Source organism: Oncorhynchus masou, chromosome 8, assembly GCF_036934945.1.
Source record: "Oncorhynchus masou masou isolate Uvic2021 chromosome 8, UVic_Omas_1.1, whole genome shotgun sequence".
NCBI classification, from domain to species: Eukaryota; Metazoa; Chordata; class Actinopteri; order Salmoniformes; family Salmonidae; genus Oncorhynchus; species Oncorhynchus masou.
This window is the reverse complement of record NC_088219.1, coordinates 19,183,954-19,211,346: the sequence shown is the minus strand read 5'-3', so window position 1 is coordinate 19,211,346 and position 27,393 is coordinate 19,183,954. Positions and strand designations below refer to the sequence as shown.

Genomic DNA, 27,393 nt, shown 5'->3' with positions numbered 1-27,393 from the left:
ACCAGGAATCTCACAGCTTCTCCTCCCTTCTGCCTTGAGGATGTCTGGGCTCTGAAGAAGGGTTCATATGGAGCCGTTTGTGACGGGTCAAACCTGGGGAGGATTTAGTCGGCTGACTTACTGTTCCAATAACTCTAAAGGTCAATGGGGGGTCGAGAGGTATAGGGCTTCTAGCTTTATCGACATCAGCCATGTTTTAAACTCCATCCACATCCTACTCTCTCTTTTCTCCTCTCCACCTTCTGAGATTTACAGACTAATTACAGCCCCGTGGGCAGGATCCCATATATAGGTCTGGTTTATTAGCCTGTGGCACAACATGAAGAAATACCGAAAAACAGCAAAGAAGGGACTGGGTCGGTGCTTTTTTGATTTATTATTGCCATCATGCTCTGTCTAGTTTACTGTGGGGGTGCATGGAAGAACAATTGTCATGTTAACCAGTGGATTAATGAGAGGCCTGATGAAGTGAATGCTAAAGTGAAATCCATAGGTACCTTAATTCCTCCACTGGACCAGCAGGGAGGACCCTGTACTCTGAGCCTCCGAGCAGGGCCTCAAAGCACAGGAGACAGGGAGATGGAAGTGAAGGCTTCCTGTTTGACCCTGTCCGGGGTGTCCTCGGATGGGGCCACAGTGTCTCCTGACCCCTCCTGTCTCAGCCTCCAGTATTTATGCTGCAGTAGTTTATGTGTCGAGGGGCTAGGGTCAGTTGTTATATCTGGAGTACTTCTCCTGTCCTATTCGGTGTCCTGTGTGAATTTAAATGTGCTCTCTCTAATTCTCTCTTTCTCTCTTTCTTTCTCTCTCTCGGAGGACCTGAGCCCTAGGACCATGCCTCAGAGTCCTGACATGATGACTCCTTGCTGTCCCCAGTCCACCTGGCCGTGCTGCTGCTCCAGTTTCAAATCAAATCAAATCAAATTTTATTTGTCACATACACATGGTTAGCAGATGTTAATGCGAGTGTAGCAAAATGCTTGTGCTTCTAGTTCCGACAATGCAGTAATAACCAACAAGTAATCTAACTAACAATTCCAAAACTACTGTCTTATACACACAAGTGTAAGGGGATAAAGAATATTTACATAAAGATATATGAATGAGTGATGGTACAGAGCAGCATAGGCAAGATACAGTAGATGGTATCGAGTACAGTATATACATATGAGATGAGTATGTAAACAAAGTGGCATAGTTAAAGTGGCTAGTGATACATGTATTACATAAAGATGCAGTAGATGATATAAGGTACAGTATATACATATACATATGAGATTAATAATGTAGGGTATGTAAACAATATATTAGGTAGCATTGTTTAAAGTGGCTAGTGATATATTTTACATAATTTCCCATCAATTCCCATTATTAAAGTGGCTGGAGTTGAGTCAGTGTGTTGGCAGCAGCCACTCAATGTTAGTGGTTGCTGTTTAACAGTCTGATGGCCTTGAGATAGAAGCTGTTTTTCAGTCTCTCGGTCCCAGCTTTGATGCACCTGTACTGACCTCGCCTTCTGGATGATAGCGAGGTGAACAGGCAGTGGCTCGGGTGGTTGTTGTCCTTGATGATCTTTATGGCCTTCCTGTAACATCGGGTGGTGTAGGTGTCCTGGAGGGCAGGTAGTTTGCCCCCGGTAATGCGTTGTGCAGACCTCACTACCCTCTGGAGAGCCTTACGGTTGTGGGCGGAGCAGTTGCCGTACCAGGCGGTGATACAGCCCGCCAGGATGCTCTCGATTGTGCATCTGTAGAAGTTTGTGAGTGCTTTTGGTGACAAGCCAAATTTCTTCAGCCTCCTGAGGTTGAAGAGGCACTGCTGCGCCTTCTTCACGATGCTGTCTGTGTGGGTGGACCAATTCAGTTTGTCTGTGATGTGTATGCCGAGGAACTCAAAACTTACTACCCTCTCCACTACTGTTCCATCGATGTGGATAGGGGGGTGTTCCCTCTGCTGTTTCCTGAAGTCCACAATCATCTCCTTAGTTTTGTTGACGTTGAGTGTGAGGTTATTTTCCTGACACCACACTCCGAGGGCCCTCACCTCCTCCCTGTAGGTCGTCTCGTCGTTGTTGGTAATCAAGCCTACCACTGTTGTGTCGTCCGCAAACTTGATGATTGAGTTGGAGGCGTGCGTGGCCACGCAGTCGTGGGTGAACAGGGAGTACAGGAGAGGGTTCAGAACGCACCCTTGTGGGGCCCCAGTGTTGAGGATCAGCGGGGTGGAGATGTTGTTGCCTACCCTCACCACCTGGGGGTGAAGTCTCTTGACTGTTCTGCCTTATTATTATTTGACCATTATTTGACCATTATTATTTGACTATGCTGGTCATTTATGAACATTTGAACATCTTGGCCATGTTCTGTTATAATCTCCACCCGGCACAGGCAGAAGAGGACTGGCCACCCCACATAGCCTGGTTCCTCTCTTGGTTTCTTCCTAGGTTTTGGCCTTTCTAGGGAGTTTTTCCTAGCCACCGTGCTTCTACACCTGCATTGCTTGCTGTCTGGGGTTTTAGGCTGGGTTTCTGTACAGCACTTTGATATATCAGCTGATGTACGAAGGGCTATATAAATACATTTGATTTGATTTTGATTTGATTTGATTTGATGGAATGGGGTGGTGATGAATGTGTTGCTGACAAGTACAGCCTGACAAGTACAGTTCTCACTGCTGTGGATCTCAGAGCACATCTATGTCTATGTATCCGCTCACAGGCTCTCTCTGACCCCCACATTACAATCATCCCAATCCCAGGAAGGAAGGAAGCCTGTCAGATTAATTGAAAGGTGAAAATGAAGATTAAAGGTTATGGAGCTTAATCGTCCTTATTATAATGGGATCTGCCCCCTCTTCAAGGAAATCTGGCAAGGCTAGATAGGAATACTAAATGCAGAGTGTATGCAATGTGTTTACATACACACAAACATGTACATGTACTCTCAGAACACATTGCTCCATAAAACAGTTTTCTCTGTATAGTCACCGGCTTGGACTCTAAGAGTGTTACCACTAATGTTTCTTAGAAATTATTTTTCACAACAGGGGACATTGATACCATAACATTGAACATTTGTCTAATTTAGTGATACCCTGACATATTTTCATCACTGGACCCTTTGAATATTCTTGATTAGTCGGCTTTCACACAAGCCTCCTCTAGGGATGACCACAGCACTTATATGATACAGCTCAGTACGGTGACCTTTCACACAAGTCACCTCTAGGGAAGACCACAGCACTTATATGATACAGCTCAGTATGGTGACCTTTCACACAAGTCACCTCTAGGGAAGACCACAGCACTTATATGATACAGCTCAGTACGGTGACCTTTCACACAAGTCACCTCTAGGGATGACCACAGCACTTATATGATACAGCTCAGTATGGTGACCTTTCACACACGCCTCCTCTAGGGAAGACCACAGCACTTATATGATACAGCTCAGTACGGTGACCTTTCACACAAGCCTCCTCTAGGGATGACCACAGCACTTATATGATACAGCTCAGTACGGTGACCTTTCACACAAGTCACCTCTAGCGATGACCACAGCACTTATATGATACAGCTCAGTACGGTGACCTTTCACACACGCCTCCTCTAGGGAAGACCACAGCACTTATATGATACAGCTCAGTACGGTGACCTTTCACACAAGCCTCCTCTAGGGATGACCACAGCACTTATATGATACAGCTCAGTACGGTGACCTTCTTACATTTGTTGGACAATTATATCTTTATGGAACCCTATAGTGCTGGTTTTACAGAGCCTTCAGAAAGTAGTCACACCCCTTGACTTTTTCCACATTTTGTTGTGTTATAAAATGAGATTCAAATGGATTTAATTGTCATTTTTTGACAACGATCTACACAAAATACTTATTTTTTTATATTAATGGAACATAAAAAACAAATATTATTTTGATTAGATAAGTATTCAACCCTCTAAGTCAATATATATAAGAATCATCTTTGGCAGCGATTACAGCTGAATTTTCTGGGTAAGTCTCTTAGAGCTCTGCAATTCTGGATTGTACAATATTTTCTTCAAATTATGTCAAGTTGGTTGTTGATCATTGCTAGACAGCCATTTTCAATAATTTTCATTTTCAACTAGGCCACTCAGGAACATTCAATGTCATCTTGGTGAGCTACCCCCGTGTATATTTGGCTTTGAGTTTTAGGTTAATTGTCCTGCTGAAAGGTTAATTTGTCTCCCAGTGTCTGGTGTAAAGCAGACTGAATGAGGTGTTCATGTAGGATTTTGCCCGTGCTTAGCTCTATTACTTTTCTTTTCATCCCCCAAAAATCCCTATTCCTTGCTGATGACAAGCATACTCATAACATGATGCAGCCACCACCATGCTTGAAAATATGAAGAGTGGCACTCAGTGATGTGTTTGTTGTGTTTGATTTGCCCCAAACATAATTCTTTGTATTCAGGACAAAAAGTGAATTTTGCCACATTTTTTGTAGTATTACTTTAGTGCCTTATTGCAAACAGGATGCATGTTTTGGAATATTTCTATTCTGTACAAGCTTCCTTATTTTCACTCTGTCATTTAGGTTAGTATTGTGGAGTAACTACAATGTTGTTGATCCATCCTCAGTTTTCTCCTATCACAGCCATTTAACTCTGGAACTGGTTTAAAATCACCATTGACCTCATGGTGAAATCCCTGAGTGGTTTCTTCCTCTCCATCAACTGAGTTAGGAAGGACGCCAATATCTCTGTGGTGACTGAGTGTATTGATACACCATCCAAAGTGTAATTAATAACTTCACCATGCTCAATGGGATATTCAATTACCCATCTGCCTTTATTTGCTAGGCATTGTAAAACCTCCCTGGCCTTTGTCATTGAATCTGTGCTTGAAATTCACTGCTCGACTGATAATTGTATGTGTGGGGTAGGCATTCAAAAAGCATGTTAAACACCATTAGTGAGTTTGCATTTTAGCAGACACTCTTATCCAAAGCGACTTACAGAAGCAATTAGGGTTAAGTGCCTTGATGATGATGATATCAGCAGATTTTTTCCACTGAGTCGGCTCAGGGATTCAAACCAGCACCCTTTCGGTTACTGGCCCAACATTCTTACCTGCTAGGCTACCTGGCATCCCACAAAGAGCACACAGAGTTAATCCATGCAATTTATTATCTGATTTGTTAAGCAGATTTTTACTCCTAAAGTTATTTAGGCTTACCTTAACATAGGGGTTGAATACTTATTGAATCAAGACATTTCAGATTTTCAATTTTTATTGATAGGTAAAAATGTCTAAAAACACAATTCCACGTTGATATTATGGGGTGTGTAGATCAGTGACACAAAATCTCAATTTTATCATTTAAAATTCAGGCTGTAACACAACAAAATGTGGAAAAATTCAAGTGGCGTGAATACTCTCTGAAGGTACTGTATGTGTCAGATCTAGCAGGGAATGGGAACAGGCCGTGTCCATAACATGATGAAGGTTATATGTCCAGTATGTCTCCATGTTCCCCATGGCTGTTTGTCTCATATGGTGGTCCCTGGTGGACCGCTACACTCTTCATTACACAGACATCTCAACAGTCACCAGTCATGATGGATCTGACAAGGCTGTTGATCTAGGGGTCACGGATGTTATATGCACCCCTTAACTTAGATTACAAACACAAACACACTGGAGGAGGAGGGGAATAAACCCTCCCCAATAACACATCCCTCACCCTTCCTTTCTCTCAGGCATCACACCCCACCCAAGCTTTGTTACACCGTAAGGACTAAAGAGATTCATCATTCAATTATAGCAGCCCTGGTTGCCATGAAGACGGCCGGCAGGAGAGAGATGCAGAGAGCTCTTAGGGGTAGCATGGGTAATTTTGGGTGCATCCTCTTGTCATTTGATCTTCCACCCAGTGCCATAGAGAGTGATAGGGCCAGTTGAGTAGCTGCCAGTCTCCGTGACTGCCAGACATGTTTACCTGTGTTTGACCTCCCAGGAACACTCTCCCCAGTCAGAACAAATAACACATTGGGATGAGATGAATGATTAGTACTTAAAGGGATAATTCACCCAAATTACAAAATTACATATTGCTTTACTTACCCTGTAAACAGTTTAGGAACAGGGTATGACAGCAATCCATGTGTTAGTTTAGTTTTCCTGGTACTTGTTTCCAAATGTATTTGTGGTACATATCCCATTTAGCATTTGTAGCACAATTCCCATTCAAGTTATGGGACCGATATCATAATTCTTTGTGCATCATGTTCAAATCATATACAAGTGACTGATGAGCTTCACAATTCATTTGAGATACTTTCAGATGATTTGGACATGATGCGTGAAAAAAGGCTAATATTGGTCCAATGAACTCAATGGGATTTGTGCCACAAATGCTAAAAAGTTAGCATTTGGAAACAGTGCCACGGAAATAAAACCAAAGCATGGATTGCTGTCATACCTTGTCCATAGATTGCTTACAGGGTAAGGAAACCGATGTGTCCTTTTGTAATTTCGGTGACCTATCCCTTTAACAAGAACATCCCTGCCATCGTCTGGACAAGTACTTGTTTAGTACTATATATTTTTCCTGCTCTTCGTGTACGTCTCTCCATCCCTCGGGGACTATGCAGAAGGTCAACAAATAACTGCTGCCAAATGGTCCATTTCTCCCCAATGCCCTGCCATGGCGTCAAACTTGCTCTTGCTGATCTACTCCCGCACAGGGAGAGGATGTAACCCAATTAAGACTTGACCCATGCCAGGATGTCTATTCAACACTTTCTTTGTCGGAGCAGAGAGAATTCCTTGATAAACATTCTGTGCCCCTGTTCCGCCCTCTGAAAACACTCCTCCCACTATGCTGCGGAGGAGCTGCCCCCACTTGTCATCAGCGTTCCATTTGACTGCATGGGGCTATCAACTCAGCAGCTCCAGTTTTAAAGTGACAGGGATCAAAAGCTTGATGACTGCCTAAAGTACACAGCCTCCTGCCCTCTGCAGCAGGGTAAGGGGACACCCCAATTTGTTAATACCTGAGAAGTGTACTATACACTCCCCAAGCCTAGGATGCCATTAAGCTACATACATTCACTGAGAATGAAAATCTCAGGTACAGAACTTCTCTGCCCCCAGGGCAAACTTCTCTACTGTTTATAGGCAGAGATGGCCCAATTATGCTGTGAGTTCATGACAGTACAGACTCCAGCTGAGCTCTTTAAAGCAGGGAAGATGCATGAGACGGAGAGCGTCTGACAGCTCCAGGGTTCGCCTCAGGTGCTGGAGATAAGCAAAGAGGCCATCAACAAGCACTGAGCAATGCTAAACTACTGTATACTTTGGTAAAGTAATGTGTCTACTACGCCATGTGTCTACCCTGCACATTGATCTGATACTGGAACTCCCTACAGTATATACAGTCCCCTCATCAATCTACACACAGTACCCCATGACAAAGCAAAAACTGTTTTTTAGATTTTTTTGCTAATTTATTAAAAAAACATATCAATAAAAAATCACATTTACATAAGTATTCAGACCCTTTACTCAGAAATTTGTTGAAGCGCCATTGGCAGCGATTACAGACTCAAGTCTTCTTGGGTATGAGGCTACAAGCTTGGCACACCTATATTTGGGGAGTTTCTCCCCATTCTTCTCTGCAGATATTCTCAAGCTCTGTTATGGGGTGCGTTGTCTTGGCTGTGTGCTTAGGGTCGTTGTTCTGTTGAAAGGTGAACCTTAGCCCCAGTCTGAGGTCCTGAGCACTCTGGAGCAGGTTTTCATCAAGGACCTCTCTGAACTTTGCTCCATTCCTCTTTGCCTCGATCCTGACTAGTCTTTCAGTCCCTGTGGCTGAAAAACATCCCCACAACAAGATGCTGCCACCACCATGCTTCACCGTTGGGATGGTGCCAGGTTTCCTCCAGACGTGACAATTGGCCAAAGAGTTCAATCTCAACAGACCAGAGAATCTTGATATACCCCAACCAGAAGCCATGGATTACAGGCAACAATCGCACTGAGCTAAAGGTTGGCGCTGCCTTATAAGAAATATTGCTATGCCCTTCGAGGAACCATCAAACAGGCAAAGCCTCAATACAGGGCTAAGATCGAATCGTACTACACCGGCTCCTACGCTAATCGGATGTGACAGGGCTTGCAAACTATTACAGACTACAAAAGGAAGCATAGACGAGTTCTGCCCAGTGACACGAGCCTACCAGATGAGCTAAATGACTTCTATGCTCTTCTTCGAGGCAAGTAACACTGACACATGCATGAGAGCATCAGCTGTTGTGGACGACTGTGTGATCACGCTCTCCGCAGCTGATGTGAGTTAGACCTTTAAATAGGTCAGACAGTTTACCAAGACATGTACTCCGAGCGTGCCCTGACCAACTGTCAAGTGTCTTCACTGACATTTTCAACCTCTCCCTGTCTGAGCCATCATTAAGTTTTCCGATGACGCAGCAGTGGTAGGCCTTGATCGCCGACAATGATGAGACAGCCTATAGGGAGTAGGTCAGAGACCTGACCGTGTCGTACAAGGACAACAACCTCTACCTCAACGTGAACAAGACAAAGGAGATGCACCATCAAGAGCATCCTGACAGGATGCATCACTGCCTAGTATGGCAACTGCTCGGCCTCCGACCTCAAGGTACTACAGACGGTAGTGTGTACGGCCCAGTACTTCACCGGGGCCAAGCTAAAGGCTAGCAAAACTGGTCTTCTAGTGCGTTGGGGACAGAGTATAAAAGGAGCAGATTTCTGGGTGTGGTAGAATAGATTCAGGGCATAAAGTGCAGACAGGGGTATGGTGGGGTGTGGGTACAGTGAAGGTATGCCCAGGCACTGAGGGATGATAAGAGGTCACCACATGTGTGGGAGGTGGGACAAAGGAGTTATTTAAGGCATGTGCAGTGGGACTAGGGGCTCCGCAGTAAACTAAAACAATGATAATTATCCTAAACAACAGTATACAAGGCATATTGACATTTGAGAGAGACATAAAGCATGGCATAAAGCAATCATAGGTGTTGATTGGGAGAGCTAGCTAAGTCAACAACGGGTAAGACAACAACAGCTAATCAGCTAAGACAACAACAATAGGTAAATGGCGATGAATGGGAGGGTCGATTAACTACACACAGGGCTTGAGTTCGGGGCTAGGGCCGACAGATAAACAAAGGTAAACAAAGTGGTGTACTGTGATAAATGAACAGTCCAGCAGGCATCAGCTATGTAGCCAAGTGATCATAGGGTCCAGTGTACAGCAATAGATGGAACAGGGAAGCCACGGGGTAGTCGTTGCTACGTGGTGGTACGGTCGTGGTGGTACTGCGGGGCGCCGTGTCGAAGAAGGGACCGGGCCAGATGGCGAAAGAGGTATTGTAGTTGTGGTAATTTTGTTTGCTAGCCGGGACATGCGCCTGGCTCAGGTCTAGCTTCGGGGCTGGGTCACTTAGTGGCAGCTAGCTAGTTGTGATGATCAATGGTCCAGGGTTTACAGCAGGAATCTGGCGTTGTAGGGGAGAAAAACAGTCCGAGACTGGCTACTCAGCAAATTAGCTGGCTACCTTCTGATTAAAGTTTTGGCTATAGGGTCTAACAAAATTACGGGATACGTGTCACATTGAGTGAGGCGGGTTACCGGAAGGTATATTTAATTTAAAAATGGAAAAAGAGATTGAAAAATTAATTGGAATATATACAAAAAAGACGAAAAATACAAAAAGTAAACGAGAGGACAACAAACCACATCTGCACTGCTACGCCATTTTCGTTTCTCCTATATTACCTCGACACTGGTGCCCCCGCACGTTGAATCTGTACCGGTACCCCCTGTATACAGCCCCGCTATTGTTATTTTACTGCTGCTCTTTAATTATATGTTATTTTTTTTATCTCTTACTTTTTTTAGGTATTTTCTTAAAACTGCATTGTCGGTTAAGGGCATTTCACTGTAAGGTCTGTACTTGTTGTATTCGGCGCTTGTGACAAATAACATTTAATTTGATTTGATTTGATACGGATAATAATATGATTACATTAAAAACCAAAACCTGTCAGATTTCCAGTCATTCCAATTAATTTAATACCTCTTCATCTTCAAAAATAGGACTGGGAAATATGGAAATATAGATTAGCCAAATTGTTTTACCTGAGCATGACCTAAAACTAAGGACTTATAAGCCTACTCTGTTGTTTATGATTATTTTGATGTCATGGAGGACTAATTGGGCTCATTGCTTCGAGTTGAAAAATAAATGCTGCTCTCATGGAATGGCATGCTTTGAGCACTACTGAAAAGTGCTATTTTACGTGTGAAAAATGTATGCCATGTGCTGTTTTTGGTGTCAGCCTATTGTTTATGTTTTTGTTGGTGACACTGTGATATCTTGATCATTTGCAGCTTTTTAAGTCTATTAAAAAATGTTGTAATCAGTTTACATGTAACTGATTTCATTTAATAGTTACTCCCCAACCCTGCAAATCATTGGAGTTAAACAAGCTTATATTTTGGGTTCTGATGGGTTACGACAGTTGAACTAAGCTAATGAGGCATTTATCAAATATTATTTTCAAGAATCAATGGGTATATTTAATAAATGTAATCGTCCTAAAATGGACGTAGCAACAACTAAGGAGTCTACCTGTAACATAGGCCATTGGAGACAATCAATACAGGTTGATAAGACAGATGTAAGGAAAAATACCAACCTGGTATAACCTTACGCATTACACCTGCCCATACCTCTCCATAAAGCAGTGAAGTTCCTGTATCCCTCAAGGCTCCATTTCCACATGGTTTAGTTTAATTGTGCCATTTCTAATGATAATAACATCTCTCACTCAACTCTCTTGGCAAGGCTATTACACTGGGAAGGTAAAAGTGATTCTGCCCAAATTAGTTTTTGCCGGATGGGTAGCCTCTCCTGGATTTAGGGCACAAATGACCTGGAGTTACATTTCGACTCCGGTGAAAGATGATGGCCCAGAAACAAGTCAGGGGAGGATTTTATTGATATTTAACTTAATGTGAGACGAGTGCTAAAGTTCCGTGTCTGTTCACAATGGGTGTTTGTCAGGATGAGAAACACAAAAGTCCTTCATCTAAAGTGTGAGTCATTTAGCCTATAGAAATATAACAAAGAAAAGTGACAACTGTTGTTTAAATGTTTTGCAGCGAAGAATGGCCAATGATCTTGACTGGTTACAGTATATGTGACAGTAGACAACATAACAAAATATTTTTGAAATGGCAACGCATATAACTGCCAATGTCATGCAGATTAAATTATTTGGTGAGCTTGATACTGGTTGGGTTTACCTAACACTTACTAGCTCAACAGTAGGCTCATAACATTCATTCCAGACCCATGTATTTAGAGTTGGGCCAGTGCGGTTTCTGCCTTATGATGCATTTAAATGACCCTTGCTGGCAGCCGGTTTTCATCAAGGATCTCTCATTTAAATGACCCTTACTGGCAGCTGGTTTTCATCAAGGATCTCTCATTTAAATGACCCTTACTGGCAGCCGGTTTTCATCAAGGATCTCTCATTTAAATGACCCTTACTGGCAGCTGGTTTTCATCAAGGATCTCTCATTTAAATGAGCCTAACTGGCAGCTGGTTTTCATCAAGGATCTCTCATTTAAATGAGCCTAACTGGCAGCCGGGTTTTCATCAAGGATCTCTCATTTAAATGACCCTTGCTGGCAGCTGGTTTTCATCAAGGATCTCTCATTTAAATGACCCTTACTGGCAGCTGGTTTTCATCAAGGATCTCTCATTGAAATGACCCTTACTGGCAGCTGGTTTTCATCAAGGATCTCTCATTGAAATGACCCTTACTGGCAGCTGGTTTTCATCAAGGATCTCTCTGTACTTTTCTCCGTTCATCTTTGCCTCGATCCTGACTAGTCCCCTAGTCCCTGCAGCTGAAAAACATCCCCGGCGCATTATGCTGCCACCACAATGTTTCACCATAGGGATAATATAGGCCAAGTGATGAGTGGTGCCTGGTTTCCTCCAGATGTGACGCTTAGCATTCAGTCCAAAGAATTCAATCTTGGTTTCACCAGAGCAGAGAATCTTTTTCTCATGGTCAGCGAGTCCTTTATGTGCTGTTTGGCAAATTTTAAGCAGGAAATTATGTGCATTTTACTGGGGAGTGCCTTCCGTCAGGCCACTCTACCATAAAGGCCTGATTGAGCAATCCCCATATTGCTCAGTTTGGATGGGCGGCCAGCTCTAGGAAGAATCTTGGTGGTTCCAAACGTCTTCCATTTAAGAATGATGGAGAACACAGTGTTCTTGGGGACCTTCAATGCTGCGACCTCATGGCTTGGTACCCGCAAAACACCAGTCTCAACGTCAGCAGTTTGCCAAGAAACTGAAGATCTCATACAACGCTGTGTACTACTCCCTTCACAGAACAGCACAAACTGGCTCTAACCAGAATAGCAAGAGGAGTGGGAGGCCCCGGTGCACAACTAAGCAAGAGGACAAGTACATTAGAGTGTCTAGTTTGAGAAACAGACGCCTCACAAGTCCTCAACTGGCAGCTTCATTAAAAAGGACCTGTAAAACACCAGTCTCAACAACAACAGTGAAGAGGCGACTCCAGGATGCTAGCCTTCTAGGCAGAGTTCCTCTGTCCAGTGTCTGTGGTCTTTTTCCCATCCTAATCCTTTCTTTTTATTGGCCAGTCTGAGATATGGCTTTTTCTTTGCAACTCTGCGTAGAAGGCCAGCATCCCGGACTCATCTCTTCCCTGTTGACGTTGAGACTAGTGTTTTGAGGGTACTATTTAATGAAGCTGCCAGTTGAGGACATGTGAGGTGTTTGTTTCTCAAACTAGACACTCTAATGTACTTTTGCACAGTTGTGCATCGGGGCCCCCCACTCATCTTTCTATTCTGGTTAGAGCCAGTTTGGCTGTTCTGTGAAGGGAGTAGTACACAGCGTTGTATGATATCTTCAGTTTCTTGGCAATTTCTCGCATAGAATAGCCTTCATTTCTCAGAACAAGAATAGACTGATTAGTTTCAAAAGAAAGTTCTTTGTTTCTGTAATCGAACCCACAAATGCTGATGCTCCAGATACTCAACTAGTCTAAAGAAGGCCAGTTGTATTGCTTCTTTAATCATGACAACAGTTTTCAGCTGTGTTAGCATAATTACAAAGGGTTTTCTAATGATCAATTAGCATTTTAAAATGATAAACTTGGATTAGCTAACACAACGTGCCATTGGAACACAGGAGTGATGGTTGCTGATAATGGGCCTCTGTACGCCTATGTAGATATGTTTCCAGGTCCAATAGTCATTTTCAACACTAACAATGTCTACACTGTATTTCTGATCAATTTGATGTTATTGTAATGGACAAATAATGTGCTATTCTTTCAAAAACAAGGACATTTCTAAGTGACCCCAAACTTTTGAACGATAGTGTACGTTTTCTCAATAACCATAATAATGTTATGGTCAATAACATCAAAGGCTGCACTAAAATCTAACAGTACAACTCCCACAATCATCTTATTATAAATGTCTTTCAACCAATCATCAGTCATTTGTGCCAGTGAAGTACATGTTGAGTGCCCTTCCCTATAAGCATGCTGAACGTCTGTTGTTAATTTGTTTACAGAGAAGTAGCATTGTATTTGGTCAAACACCATTTTTTCAACAGTTTGCCAAGAGCTGGCAGCAAGCAAGGTCTGCTGTTAGAACCAGTTAAAGCTGATTTACCACTCTTGGGTAGCGAAATGACTTTGGCTTCCCTCCAGGCCTGAGGACAAAGACTTTCCTCTAGGCTCAGATTAAAGATATTACAGATAGGAGTGGCTATAGAGTCAGCCACCGTCCTCAGTAGCTTTCCATCTAAGTTGTCAATGCCAGGAGGTTTGTCATTATTGATCGATAACAATACTTTTCCACCTCTCCCACAATAACTTGACTTAATTCAAACTTGCAATGCTTTTTTTTATATACATGAGTATGACGGCTCACTGTTGGCATTTCCTGCCTAAGTTTGCCCACTTTAACCATTTTTTTTACCTTTATTTAACTAGGCAAGTCAGTTAAGAACAAATTCTTATTTGCAATGATAGCCTACCAGGGAACAGTGGTTCCACTGTTAACTCACTCCTTGTTCAGGGTCAGAACGACAGATTTTTACCTTGTCAACTCAGGGATTCCATTCAGCAACCTTTTGGTTACTGGCTAAACGCTTTAACCACTAGGATACCTGCCACCCCAAATGAAGTAATCATTGAAATAATCCGCAACATCAAATGGTTTTCTGATGAATAAGCCATCTGATTCGATGAAAGATGGAGTTGAATTTGTCTTTCTGCCCATTATTTTATTTAAAGTACTTGATATTGTCTTCATAATACAGTTTTGTCTTCTTTTTGTTGTGTTAAGTCACATAATTTGTCAATGTGCAGTGTCAGCCAGTCAGATGGACATTCAGACTTATTAGCCACTCCTTTAGCCCCATCTCTTTCAACCATACAGTTTTTCAATTCCCCATCAATCCATGGAGCCTTAAGAGTTCTAACAGTCAGTTTCTTAAAAGGTGCATTTTTATCAATTTTTTAAAATAAATTCATCAAGTGCAGCTTCTGGATGCTCTTTGTTAACCACATCAGACCAACAAATATCATCTACATACACTATTTGGGGGGGGGGGGGGGTACTTGTGTCTTGGGCGACGAACTGCAGAGTGACATACTCACTGAAGCCATTATGTTAATGTGTGATGTGAGGACACCGTCTCCATGTAGTATCTTAGCAACAACAGCATCCCACCTTAAAGCCCTCATGCAGTCTTTTTAATTGTATTTTTAAATAATCACTGAATGTCTAATAAATCACTGTGTGTGTTTATTTGATAAAAATTATTCAAAGTCTATTTTTTAGCATTTACTCCCACAGGCTCCTTTTGCCTTTGAAAATCTCAGTCTGATCGTATGGCGGGCCCGGTTCCACGAGCGGGCTAAAGGGGGCTTAGCCCCCTCAGTTCAAAATTAAGCCCCCTCAGTTTTAGTTTTGTGTCCCTATTGAGTGACAGGTTGGAGCAAAGCAAATCTGTAAGTTACGCTGCGCTGTGTCAGTACAATAGACAGGGCGCGTCAAGATATGTGTAGGGGGCTATGGAAAGCCACTGGGTGGGGCTATGGAAAGCCACTGGGTGGGGCTATGGAAAGCCACTGGGTGGGGCTATGGAAAGCCACTGGGTGGGGCTATGGAAAGCCACTGGGTGGGGCTATGGAAAGCCACTGGGTGGGGCTATGGAAAGCCACTGGGTGGGGCTATGGAAAGCCACTGGGTGGGGCTATGGAAAGCCACTGGGTGGGGCTATGGAAAGCCACTGGGTGGGGCTATGGAAAGCCACTTTTAGTTTCCATAAAAAGCGGGAAAAAACACTTCTCATCTGTGCTAGACTAAGTGAGTAATGGGATAGGCCTCCGCCTGTAATATTTGTTTTTGATTTATAAGGGAGGGTTCAAGTTTACCATTGAAGCTGCTTCATTGTGACTCAACTCTGCCTCACGCCCCACCACTACGGAGTTTAGATAGCTTCTTAGCTAGCTGTAAAAAGTGTTAGTGTTATTAGCTTATCCTATTTAGCTAGCTCGACCCAGCTTATCTGACACGAGCATGATGGATACAGAAGTGCCCAAACAAAGCCAAAATGAGAAGCTCCAAGGCCGCCGCCAAGCCTAGCAGCAATGATGCTGCTGAGCTCCAGCTAGCTCAGCGTGCAGAGCCTACTCACTCTTCCACAAGCGCAACCAGGATAATAGCTCCACAGACCCCTCCATCTCCGACTATTCCTGACTATCTATGAAGAGAGGAGCCAGCCCAGGTTAGCCTAGAATCCTACCCTAGCCACATTTTTTTCTATACGATTTTTATTTAATAGCAACCAGTTTGTTTATAGGAAGAGAGTGGCTGGAATACTCAGTTACTGCAGATGCTGCATTTTAGTTCCCATGTGGAAAGTTCTGTGTTGGGTCCAGTGCTAACACAGACCAGGCCTTCACCCAAGCTGGGTATTCTAACTGGAAGCATGCTATTGATAGAAGCGAAGGATTCGCTAGGCACGCATGAAGCAAGGAGCTTGTGAAATACACTGCACTGTGGAAAGAAAAATCTTACAAGAAGATTTCGGGGAAAATGGAATGATTGACTATTCAGTAAGTTCCACAGAGCATCAAGGAAGCTCCAACTCTTTGGGAAAGGTAAGACACAAACTAGCTGGTTGGTTTTTATAAAAATCTTGCTATAATGTGTAGGGTGCTGTCCATGATGCTGATAAAGCATAGTGTATATTTCACACCAACTTCTAAACATTGGAACATTTATGATTGTTGTGATTTAAGCACAATTCAATATAATTCCAATGCATTATATTATGGTTTTCATGGCAGCCTATTGGTTTTTACGTGTTAAAATGGAACTGTACATATTGGAAACGTGTTTATGGTAGGCTAGCATTGCATAATTGATTTCGTGGGTCAAATTTTACTAACAGAAGTGTATTGTGCCATATCACAATGTGTTACTGAAGCAGGCCTATAGGCCTATTTATTTGGCAAGACAGCTGTGCATGGCTGCATGTCACTGTGGCAGGCTGCAGGCTATGTTTTGGTTATTTGGATCGGCATTTGCCTTTTGTTTACTGCATTTGTTTACTGTTAATGTACCTAGCCTAAATATAGATTGTGCCATGCCTTTATCGATCTGATCTTTAATTTATTCGGCCTACTAATTGGTACTGCTGTTTTGTTCGGTTCACATTCACAGTTATGTCCGTATTCTAAGCCAAACTGCTATTCAGTATATTTGTTTGCATGCATGAATAACTAGGCTACTACTTTCAGCATTTAGTTTGCATTATTTTGCAGCTGTACACAGCTGTGTGTACGGCTGCATTCACATAGGCTGTTTGTAATAGGTGAATTGCCCTATCTATCTTGTAGCCTATATTCATTACCAAAACGGACTAGATGTAGGGAGCTGTCCATTGTGCTGATACAGTCCAGCAGAGATTGGCTACAGATTTCAAATGCACTCAATGATCTCGGAGTCTGGACTATTGAACTTTAGATTTATTGTGGTATAGTGTGATCAAATAAGCAGCATTCAATATAATTCCAATGCAAGAACCCCATACTGTTTTGCCCCTCTGCTGATTTCAACTGCCCCCTTGGTCACTTTATCCTGGCACCGGGTCTGCCGTGTGGGTGTTGTAATATTCATATGTGTAAACATACTGAATTGTAATTGGATGCATTCTATCGTCGTATCATACTGCGCTATGATTGGTTAAGACCACCCAGTTCGTGAGGTCATCTTCAGTTGATCATGGCAGGAGACATGTGAACATGCCAGTTATAGCAAGCTAATAAAGAACTACGTTTAGAAAGATCCTGTCGTATTGTTTTTTATTATTTTGTACAATGCATGCAAAAACAAGACATGGTGTCAGAATAAAAGGACTATAGATGGATTTTGCTGGACTTCCTTCACTTCGAATGGACTGGGAGTCTACAAACTTACCCGATGCATGGCGTAAGTACAAACAGCATGTGGAGCTAATGTTCACGGGTCCTCTGAAGGACAGAGGAGAAGAGGAAAAGTGCAGCTACTTGCTCCTCTGGATCGGTGAAAAAGGGAGAGATATTTACTACACATGGACACTTATGAGTCTGAATCAAAAGTACTGAAAACATACTACGATCATTTAGAAGCATATGTTGTGCCAAAGACCAATACGATTTTCGCCAGGTACAAATTCCATGAGAAAGTACAGGGAGCTAACGAAACGTTTGAACAGTTTGTGACTGAGCTGTGTCTGCTTGTGAAAGACTGATTATGCAAACAAGGATGAGATGGTCAGGGGCCATATTGTATTTGGAATACACTCACTGCGGGTGAGAGAGAAACCTTTGAATGTTGGATCTGAGCTAACGCTGGACAAAGCTATCGACATAGCCATATCTCACGAGTTAGCTCAGGTTCATTTTGGGCGGCAGTACTTGCACATCACGTGATCAAGCAGTGCAGCAATCAGACAGACATTAAAGCACACCTCTGATGCCCAGAGAGCGCGCTTCAGAACGGAGAGACAGAACTCCAAAACAGAGTGACACAGACTCAAAACACCCGGAAATATGTGGATATTGTGGATACAAAGTGCATGGCGAACAGGTAAATTGCCAGCCGAAGGCAAACAGTGTACTAAATGTGGAAAATGGAATCACTTTGCAAACGTGTGCAGAGCTTACCATGAAAAAACAGTACTCACAGTGAGTGAAGATGAAATGTCAATCAAGACTCAAATGCTGATGAACTGTATATTGATTCAGTGACACAGAAAAGTCAGATGTCAGAGCAAGCCTTTGCTGACATTGAGATCGGAACACAAGGCACAGAGCTAAAGTTCAAACTAGACACTGGTGCACAAGTAAACATTATTCCTCTGAATAAGTACCACAGCTTGACATCTGAGTGCGAGCTACAGCCCACCACGTGCAGACTGACTAGGTTATGGTGGTGAACAGCTCCCAGTAAAAGGCACATGCACTTTCAAATGCAAATACAAGGAAAGTGACATGATGTTGGACTTTTATGTTGTTGACATTAGAGCACCTGCAGTGCTAGGTCTTAAAGCATGTTTAGACATGGACCCCATCAAGCTACTTTTATCAGTGACAGCACCAGTAGAGACAGAAAATGTACTGGAGGAGTTTGCTGATGTTTTCACAGGAATAGGATTATTCCCAGGAGAATGTACCATCCACCTTGACCCAGACGCAACCCCTGTGGTCTACCCACCGAGAAAGATTCCCCTTGCTCTCTGTGCCTGTCTGAAGAGTTGGAGAGTATGGAGCAATCTGACATAGTCACCAAGGTTACAGAACCAAGAGATTGTTAAACGTGTTAGTGGTGGTGGAGAAACCACGTACAGGCAAGCTCAGAGTTTGTCTCGACCCAAGAGACTTAAACAAGGCTATCAAACGCCCCAATTGCCCCTTACTGATGCTAGATGACATCACACACAAGCTAGCAGTTGCATGCAACTTCCGTGACATGGATGCCATATCAGGCGACTGGGCTATCAAGCTCACAGAAGAGTCATCTAAGCTCACAATGTTCAACACACCGTTTGGACGCTACAGGTTTCGTAGCCTGCCTTCTTATCTCAGCCCTAGATGAGTTTCAGCAAAATATCAACAAGGTGTACAGAGTTGTGGCAATTGTGGATGACATCCTTGTCTATGGTCGAACTAAAGAGGAACACGACAGAAACCTCCGCACGATGCTGCAAAGGTCCCACAAGAGAGGAATCCGGCTCAACCCTGAGAAGAGCACCGTCTGCACTACAGAGGTCTGCGACTTCGGACATCTTCTCACAGCGAATGGAATCAAGCCAGATCCGTGGAAGATCTCAGTCATAAAGGAAATGGAGCCACCAAGGAACTGCGCAGAGCTGGAAACAGTGCTTGGTATGGTCAACTACCTTGCCAAGTTCGCACCTAGCTTCTCCAATGCTAATGCACCCCTGTGTCAGCTGCTAAAGCAGTCCAGTGATTTCATCTGGAACAAGCAACACAACATTGCTTTCCAGAAACCAGAAGAAAGTCATACAGGATGAATGTCCTAAGGAGAGGAGACAATGCCTTCCGAGCGTCTGAGAGTTCTGGAACCATCGTGATGAACTATTTCAGTTCAAATTAATATTTTTCAAAGGAGAGAAAATCATCATTCCTACCAGTTTCAAAGAATAGATTTTGACAAAGATCCATGCTGGACAAATGGGCATGGAAAAGTGCAAACAGAGAGCACTGGACATTTTTGTTTTGGCCTGGAATATGCAAACAAATAGAGGACATTGTTGGTAAATGCCCCACCTGTCTTGAACAACGCCCCTCGAACACCAAAGAGCCAATGATACCTCACTGTTTCCCAGACCGACCCTGGCAGGTCGTGGAAACCGATCTGTTCACCTGGAACAACCAGGACTACATCATAACAGTGGACTACTACAGCAGATACTTCGAACTCGACAAACTTCACAGCACCACATCTGCAGCTGTGATACACAAGCTGAAAGCAGCCTTCACCAGGCATGGCATTGTAGAGATTTTAATATCTGACAATGGACCCTGTTACAAATCAAATGAGTTGAATCCCTCACAAAAGCATGGAAGTTCACACGTCACCACAAGCCCACATTACCCTCAAAGTAATGGCCTTGCTGAAAAATCTGTGCAGATTGCTAAATCACTCATGGACAAAGCAAAAGCAGACAAGAGAGACCCCTACCTCAGTCTCCTTGAATACCGCAACACAACAGTTGACAACTTCAAATCACCAGCCCAGCTGTTGATGAGCTGCAGACTTCACTCAAACCTTCCCAGCACCAACCAGCAGCTGCAACCTGAGGTCGTCAGCTACAAGGAAATGCATGCAAAATGTTCACAGAGACAACAACACCAAAGCGATACTACAGCAAGTCAGCTAGACCACTGCCACCACTGAACAACGGAGAGTCAGTTAGAATCCTGAGCATGGCCACTGGAAGCCAGCAGTCGTCATCCAGCCAGCTGACACTGAACGTTCATATCATGTTCGCACCGCAGAAGTAGCGGTGTACCGCCGCAATCGTCATCACCTACTGAATACAAAAGAACAACACACTGATGAGATGAACTGTTCCCCTGAAAGAGAGTGTGATGGACTAAACACACACACAACATACACCATACTTAGCTGGAACACCACTAGAACTGTTGACTGACACAGATGCATGCTCAGCTTCATATCACACATGGTCAGGAAGAGAGGTCAAGCCCAGAGCTGTCCTAGACCTGTGAAATGTCTGCCCTAAAATAAAGGGTGATTTAGGTAGATCATTGTGCTTTTTGTCCCTAAAATCATTTAATTCCAAACTGTGTTTGTATGTTAAACTTGTTATTGAAAAGTTTCTTTTAGTCTTTTTTGAAATTTGCCATTTTTTGTATTTTGGATTTTTTCTTTATTAAATGTAATTTGTTTGATATCAGTTGAGATGTCATTGCTTCAAAGTGAAAAGCTGAGTTGTCATTTTGAAAAGCTGAGTTGTTTCGAATCCTTTGTTCCAAAAGTAACAATATGCTGAATCATTGTTTCAGAGTCTGTTATGTTGATTCAGTTGGTGTCGTAGGCAGTATAAATGGTTACTTACCTTGAGTTCAAACTACAGAGCATGTATTCAAAAGAAACACTTAGAATATGTATAACATTTTTATTTTATTTTTAAAGAAGGGTGATGTAATATTCATATATGTAAACATACTGAATTGTAATCGGATGCATTCTATCGTCATGTCATACTGCGCTATGATTGGTTAAGACTTCCCAGGTCGTGAGGTCATCTTCAGTTGATCATGGCAGGAGACATGTGAACATGCCAGTTATAGCAAGCTAATAAAGAACAACGTTTAGAAAGATCCTGTCGTATTGCATTTTATTATTTTGTACAATGCATGCAAAAACAAGACAGGCATGTCAATACAAATTTAAATCTATTAACATACACTTACCTGTTTGGTGGATAGGATAATCTAGACTCTAGAGCCTACCCCACTTACTCCTACAAAGTAGGAGGATACATATGCAAATAAAAGATAACTGGTCATTGGTCAGAATATTCAGATCAGATTGTGATGTCATGGTCTGGGCCAAAAACTCCATCCCACCTGACAAGGCTGAAATTCCTGCCATTCTCACACAGCTCTTACACAAAAAGGGCATTATCCTATTTTTCACAATTTCAGAGTGTCATTTTGACCTCATAGTGTGGAATTGTTTTTTTTATATCCACAGAAAAATTATTGGTACATATTTTGTTTGTTTTATTGTCTATTCTCTCTCTCTCCCTCCCCTTACCCTCCCTCTCTCCCAATCTATAACTATTCACCATACTTTGTGTTTATTCGTACACTTGTTTATTTTTCTCTCATATTTGTAAACCACTGTTCCCTTTCTCCTTCTTGCCTTTCTGGAAGAAATCTGTACATGTTCAAATTGCATTTCCAAATACCACTATAGCCTGGAAGTCCAATTGTGTATGTAATAGAATCACTGCAAACTTTGTCAACTTCCACTCAGTCGCCCTCAATGACACACAAAGCTCTGCTAAAATGGAGTTACAAAACGACTGCCAGCTGCTGGTATTGCCAGTAAAGATTATAGCATCCTGTTGCTGGTGGCTGAGACTAGGAGTTTCTCTCTCTGTACTGTGGGCCCTGAGGGAGGGAGAGTCTCCCAGTGTTAGTGTAAATGGTGCAGTCACGACATGGCCACAGGGCCATTTTTCATATCATACCCCCATGTTCTCATCTAAGTGTTGTGAATAGAGGTTCTAGCATTCAGAGGATCTAAAAATCTGATTTGAATTCCTATGTTGTTGGTGTTCCCCAGGGACTTCCTGTATGATTTCCTAAATATGTTATAGATTAGATTATATAGATTATAAAGTAGAACAGCATAAATGTCACTATTTTCATCACTAATCTAACATGGAAAAAAACGTATCCCACGTGACGTTTGAGATTATACAATTTACCTGTAACTGTATATTTGCCATGACTGTATTAGAATGAGAATTGTATGGTCAGAGAATGACTAACACTGTCATCGGGGCCTTGGTATAATAAGCCTGATCAAATAATGATGGAGAGTCCATTTCACCACCCACTTGTGCATACCTCCAACCAGCTGCAACTCCTTCCTCATTACACTGTAGGACCAATGATGTATATAAACCCTAGATTACGGATGCCATGTGAGAGGCTTTGAAGCCGCCGGCTGCCATATTGGTACTCCTCAGAAGGAGCAGTCCGTCATAGGAATTAATGGAAATCTACAGTATTTCAATTCATTGTTTCAAGGACAAATGTACATTTATTTATTTGTTGTAGTGGGGACAGTCACAGTACTCTATAAAAAAAATTACTTTAAGGACATTTTATATATCAGTACAAGTCAAAGGTTTGGACATACCTACTCATTACAGGATTTTTATTTTTATTTATTTTTTACATTGTAGAACTATAGTGAAGACATAAAAACTATGAAATAAAACTTATGGAATCATGTAGTAACCAAAACAATGTTAAACTAATCAAAATATATTTTACATTTGAGTAGCCACCCTTTGCCTTGATGACAGCTTTGCACAGACTTGGCATTCTCTCAACCAGCTTCATGAGGTAGTCACCTGGAATGCATTTCAATTAACAGGTGTGCCTTGTTAAAAGTTAATTTTCTGAAATTTCTTTCCTTCTTAATGCGTTTTTGCCAATCAGTTGTGCTGTGACAAGGTAGGGGTGGTATACAGAAGATAATAATATGGAAAGAACAGCTCAAATAAGCAAAGAGAAATGACAGTCCATCATCACTTTAAGAGATGAGGGTCAGACAATATGTAAAATTTCAAGAACTTTCAAGAACTTCTTCTTCGAGTGCAGTTGTAAAAACCATCAAGCGCTATAATGAAGGACTGCTCTCATGAGGACTGCCACAGGAAAGGAAGACCCAGAGTGTCACGACTTCCGCCGAGGTTGGCTCTCCTGCCCATTCGGGCGGTGCTCGGCGGTCGTCGTCACCATCCTATTAGCCACTACTGATCCCTTTTTCGTGTTTCTGTTGGTTTTGTCTAATTGGTTTCACCTGTGTGTTGTTTAGTTTATTAGTGTCTGTATTTAATGTAGGTTGTCCCGCCCTTGTTTTGTGCAGGATTGTTTATTTTGTCATTTCGTTTTGTCTGTCGGTGTTTGCTGTTTGTTTTTTCTCCGGTTAGTCTTTATCCTGTTTTGGATATTTTCACCCTGTCTTTATTTTGGGTTGACTGTTGTTTGTTTTTTGTTCACCGGAGAATAAACGTTATTATCGCATTCTGCTCTCTGCGCCTGATTCCACCCACCTTGACTAGACGTGACACAGAGTTAACTCTGCTTCAGAGGATAAGTTAATTTGTTACCAGCCTCAGAAATCGGCAGTTAACTGCACCTCAGATTGCAGCCCAAATGTCTTTGTGAGACGCAGAGTAGGTGAACGGATGATCTCCACATGTGTGGTTCCCACCGTAAAGCATGGAGGAGGAGGTATGATGGTGTGGGGGTGCTTTGCTGGTGACACAGTCTGTGATTTATTTAGAATTCAAGGCGTACATAATCAACATGGCTATCACAGCACTCTGCAGCGATTCGCCATCCCATCTGGTTTGCGCTTAGTGGGACTATCATTTGTTTTTCAACAGGACAATGACCCAAACACGCAGGCTGTGAAAGGGCTATTTGAAGGAGAGTGAGGAAGTGCTGTGTCAGATTACCTGGCCTCCACAATCCCCCGACCTCAACCCAGTTGACATAGTTGGGATAATTCGGACCGCAGAGTGAAGGAAAAGCAGCCAACAAGTGCTCAACATATGTGGGAACTCCTTCAAGACTGTTGGAAAAGCATTCCAGGTGACTACCTCATGAAGCTGGTTGAGAGAATGCCAAGAATGTGCAAAGCTGTCATCAAGGCAATGGGTGGCTACTTTGAAGAATCTCAAATGTAAAATATATTTTGATTTGTTGAACACTTTTTTGGTTACTACATGATTCAATATGTTTTATTTCATAGTTTTGATGTCTTCAATTTTATTCTACAATTTAGAAAATAGTCAAAATAAAGTAAAACATGAGTAGGTGTGTCCAAATTTTTAACTTGTACTTTATATATATTAGTATTACATTTTTTTGTATGTTCAGTTCATATAGTATAATGTAAAAGTCTGCATTAAGGTGTCTGTAATAGAATATACTTGCTAAAAAGTAATGTACACATTAACAAATGCTTTTCTATAGGGTTGAAAATGTTTTTTACTATGGTGGAGGAGTGCTAAAATGGCTACGCAGTGGCTTCAATATAGAGCCCCCTGTCAATCATCCAGGGTTTATACACATTGTTCAGGACAGACCCCTCACACCTTCTCACCTTCTACATCCTGTTAATTAGTTCCAGTGGGCGGGGAGGGAGGAGTCTGACTAGTGGAGGTGAAATGGTACACTCACATTCCCAGAAAGAGAACATCATGTTGTGTCACCAGCTGCAAGCTTATAGTCCCTGTCACCAGTGATTGATTCTACCGCACTTGCAAGGATGGCAGTCTCATTTCTATTGTAGGAACTGTATGTCAAAGAGGATTCTAGGAAATTGGTAAGAGAAGGGAAAGATTTAACACCCCCACCCCAACTCACGAACCTCCATCTCCATCCAATTTCCCTTAGAAGAAAATGATTTAGACTCTATCCCCCAATCTTATTCTTATTCATTTAACATGTTGTCTCTTCATGGCAGATACAGGAGCTGTGTGAGTGACAGATGTCTCTGTCCAGCCCGGCAGGATTGATGTTGACAACTAAAAGAACAGCTCAGCAGTCAATCTGCTTCTCAGCACCCCAGCATGAGCTGCTCAGCAATGAGGCGGCTGGATATGCAGCGGGAATACAGGACAGGGTCATTTGATAAGGTTGCAAAAAGGGAAATTCCTTTATTGTTGTTCTGTCTTACTCGTCTCCAAGACAACGTAGGAGCAGCAGACAAGACAGTAATGATCCCCAGAACCACAGGGGTGGTTGTTAGCAAGTGGTAATGTTATAGTTATGTGAATTACCACATACATAGTCTAATAAGGTTGTACACTTCATTATAAAGAGTGTGAAATGAACTTCAAAAGCATAGCAGCAGCAAAAAAAGAAGTTCATGAAATGAATGTGTCTTTTAGAGTGCCAGAATTGCTTGCATTCAATTTGCTCTCCCTAAATAAGACTAATGCATTCTGTGAGTGGTTTCATAACTAGTAAGCAGGACATGTCAGATACACACTCCTTTCATGAATAATATCAGTAATATCAATAACAAGATATATTCATGAATAACATCAGTATATCTTCAAATACTTCATATACCTCATATCCACACTGATTGTATTATAGATACAGAAGTGTACATGGGGGATCAATTCTAGACCATGGTAAGTTCCCATAAACATAATGTATGACTCTATAGAGAGAGACTCAGAGGTGTTAGGGTGAAGTGTCAATTTATTCCTCTCATTTCTCCTCTGTGATCTCTCTGCTGAGTCGGCTGCTTGTCTCTCTCTGTGTATTGGAGGAAATCAGAAAACGCCTCAGATACTCAAAGGTCTGTTTGGCACAGATAAGAATACTACTCATTGGTTGTGTTTCAGCCTCTGTCACTGCAATAGCACAAAACACATTTATACCCCAACCTTCACTCTTCATACATAAAAAAAATACAGTTTGCATTTGGTTGTATGTTGTGGAAACTATGAGTATTTTTCCATTACTTTGAATTATTGTGCAATGCTCATTACTGACTTGTCACTGCCTTTCATCAACAGACACCTGCAACACCAGAGGCACATACCTGTTTCCAGGAATCGCTGATGCCTTTAAATTCCTCTCTCAAGGTGAACATTGCTGATAGTGGACTGAAAACAGCCAGAGATGGTGAAACATCTATGCAGTTCTCTCCCGCACTCCATTCATGTGCAGATGCCTTCTTTCCAACTGTTTCTGTACTGTCATTTCTGTCATTTTTACAGTAATATAAAGAGCAAACTCCAGAAGTAATCCAGTTGTATAATCCCGTCTCGGCGGTAAGGAGTGGTAGACTAAATTGTTGTTATTTTACTTGTCACACACTTTCTCTATTTTCTGTGCGATTGTGTGTTCGTGCACGTCTGTGTGCATGGGTGCACATGTTCTTAAGTACATGGGCCAATAAATTGCCATTAGCCTCAGTCGTGGTGTTAGCCAATCCAGGCCTCTCCAATACACCTCATTCTTTAATAGGGTGTCTATGTACAAAATTATTCACAAAGGAATAGTACTCTCTTGTATATCTAGTATGTCTCTTGTAATATTGGCACATATTGTAGATGATTAGAAAAGTGAAATATTCCTTTGACCACTAGCATTTCATCTAGATTTTGGCTTTCAGGTGACAGCCTGTGTGACTGAGCAAAAACAGCAATCAAAATCACAATCACAATTTGCCAATAATGTCCCCTTCCCTGAGGGTGAAACGCTTTACCATAGTCATTGTGCTGCCAAGAGTCATTGTACCTGAGAGACGATGAGAAAAAGGCGTATTGATGTCACTATGGCCCTGATAAAACACCTCCACCCTGACATTAATGCCATCAATTCTCATTGCATGTCCTCCAATTTCATTTCTCCTCACTTGATGGGATCTATCTTTTGTGAAACACACCATGCTCTTGCTCTGCCACTGGCTTTGTAAGAGTGATG

The 27,393-nt window shown here is 42.3% G+C and overlaps 1 protein-coding gene across 1 annotated transcript in view; it reads left to right on the top strand.

Moving 5' to 3' along the window:
* Positions 1-26,908, top strand: part of gabra3 (gamma-aminobutyric acid type A receptor subunit alpha3) — a 192,418-nt gene extending 165,510 nt beyond the window's left edge. Inside the window, exon 10 of the mRNA XM_064971858.1 lies at positions 26,481-26,908. Coding sequence (XP_064827930.1) covers positions 26,481-26,687 — 207 coding nt within the window. The 3' untranslated portion in view covers positions 26,688-26,908. The remainder of the gene's footprint in view (positions 1-26,480) is intronic.
* Positions 26,909-27,393: the final 485 nt, after the last annotated feature.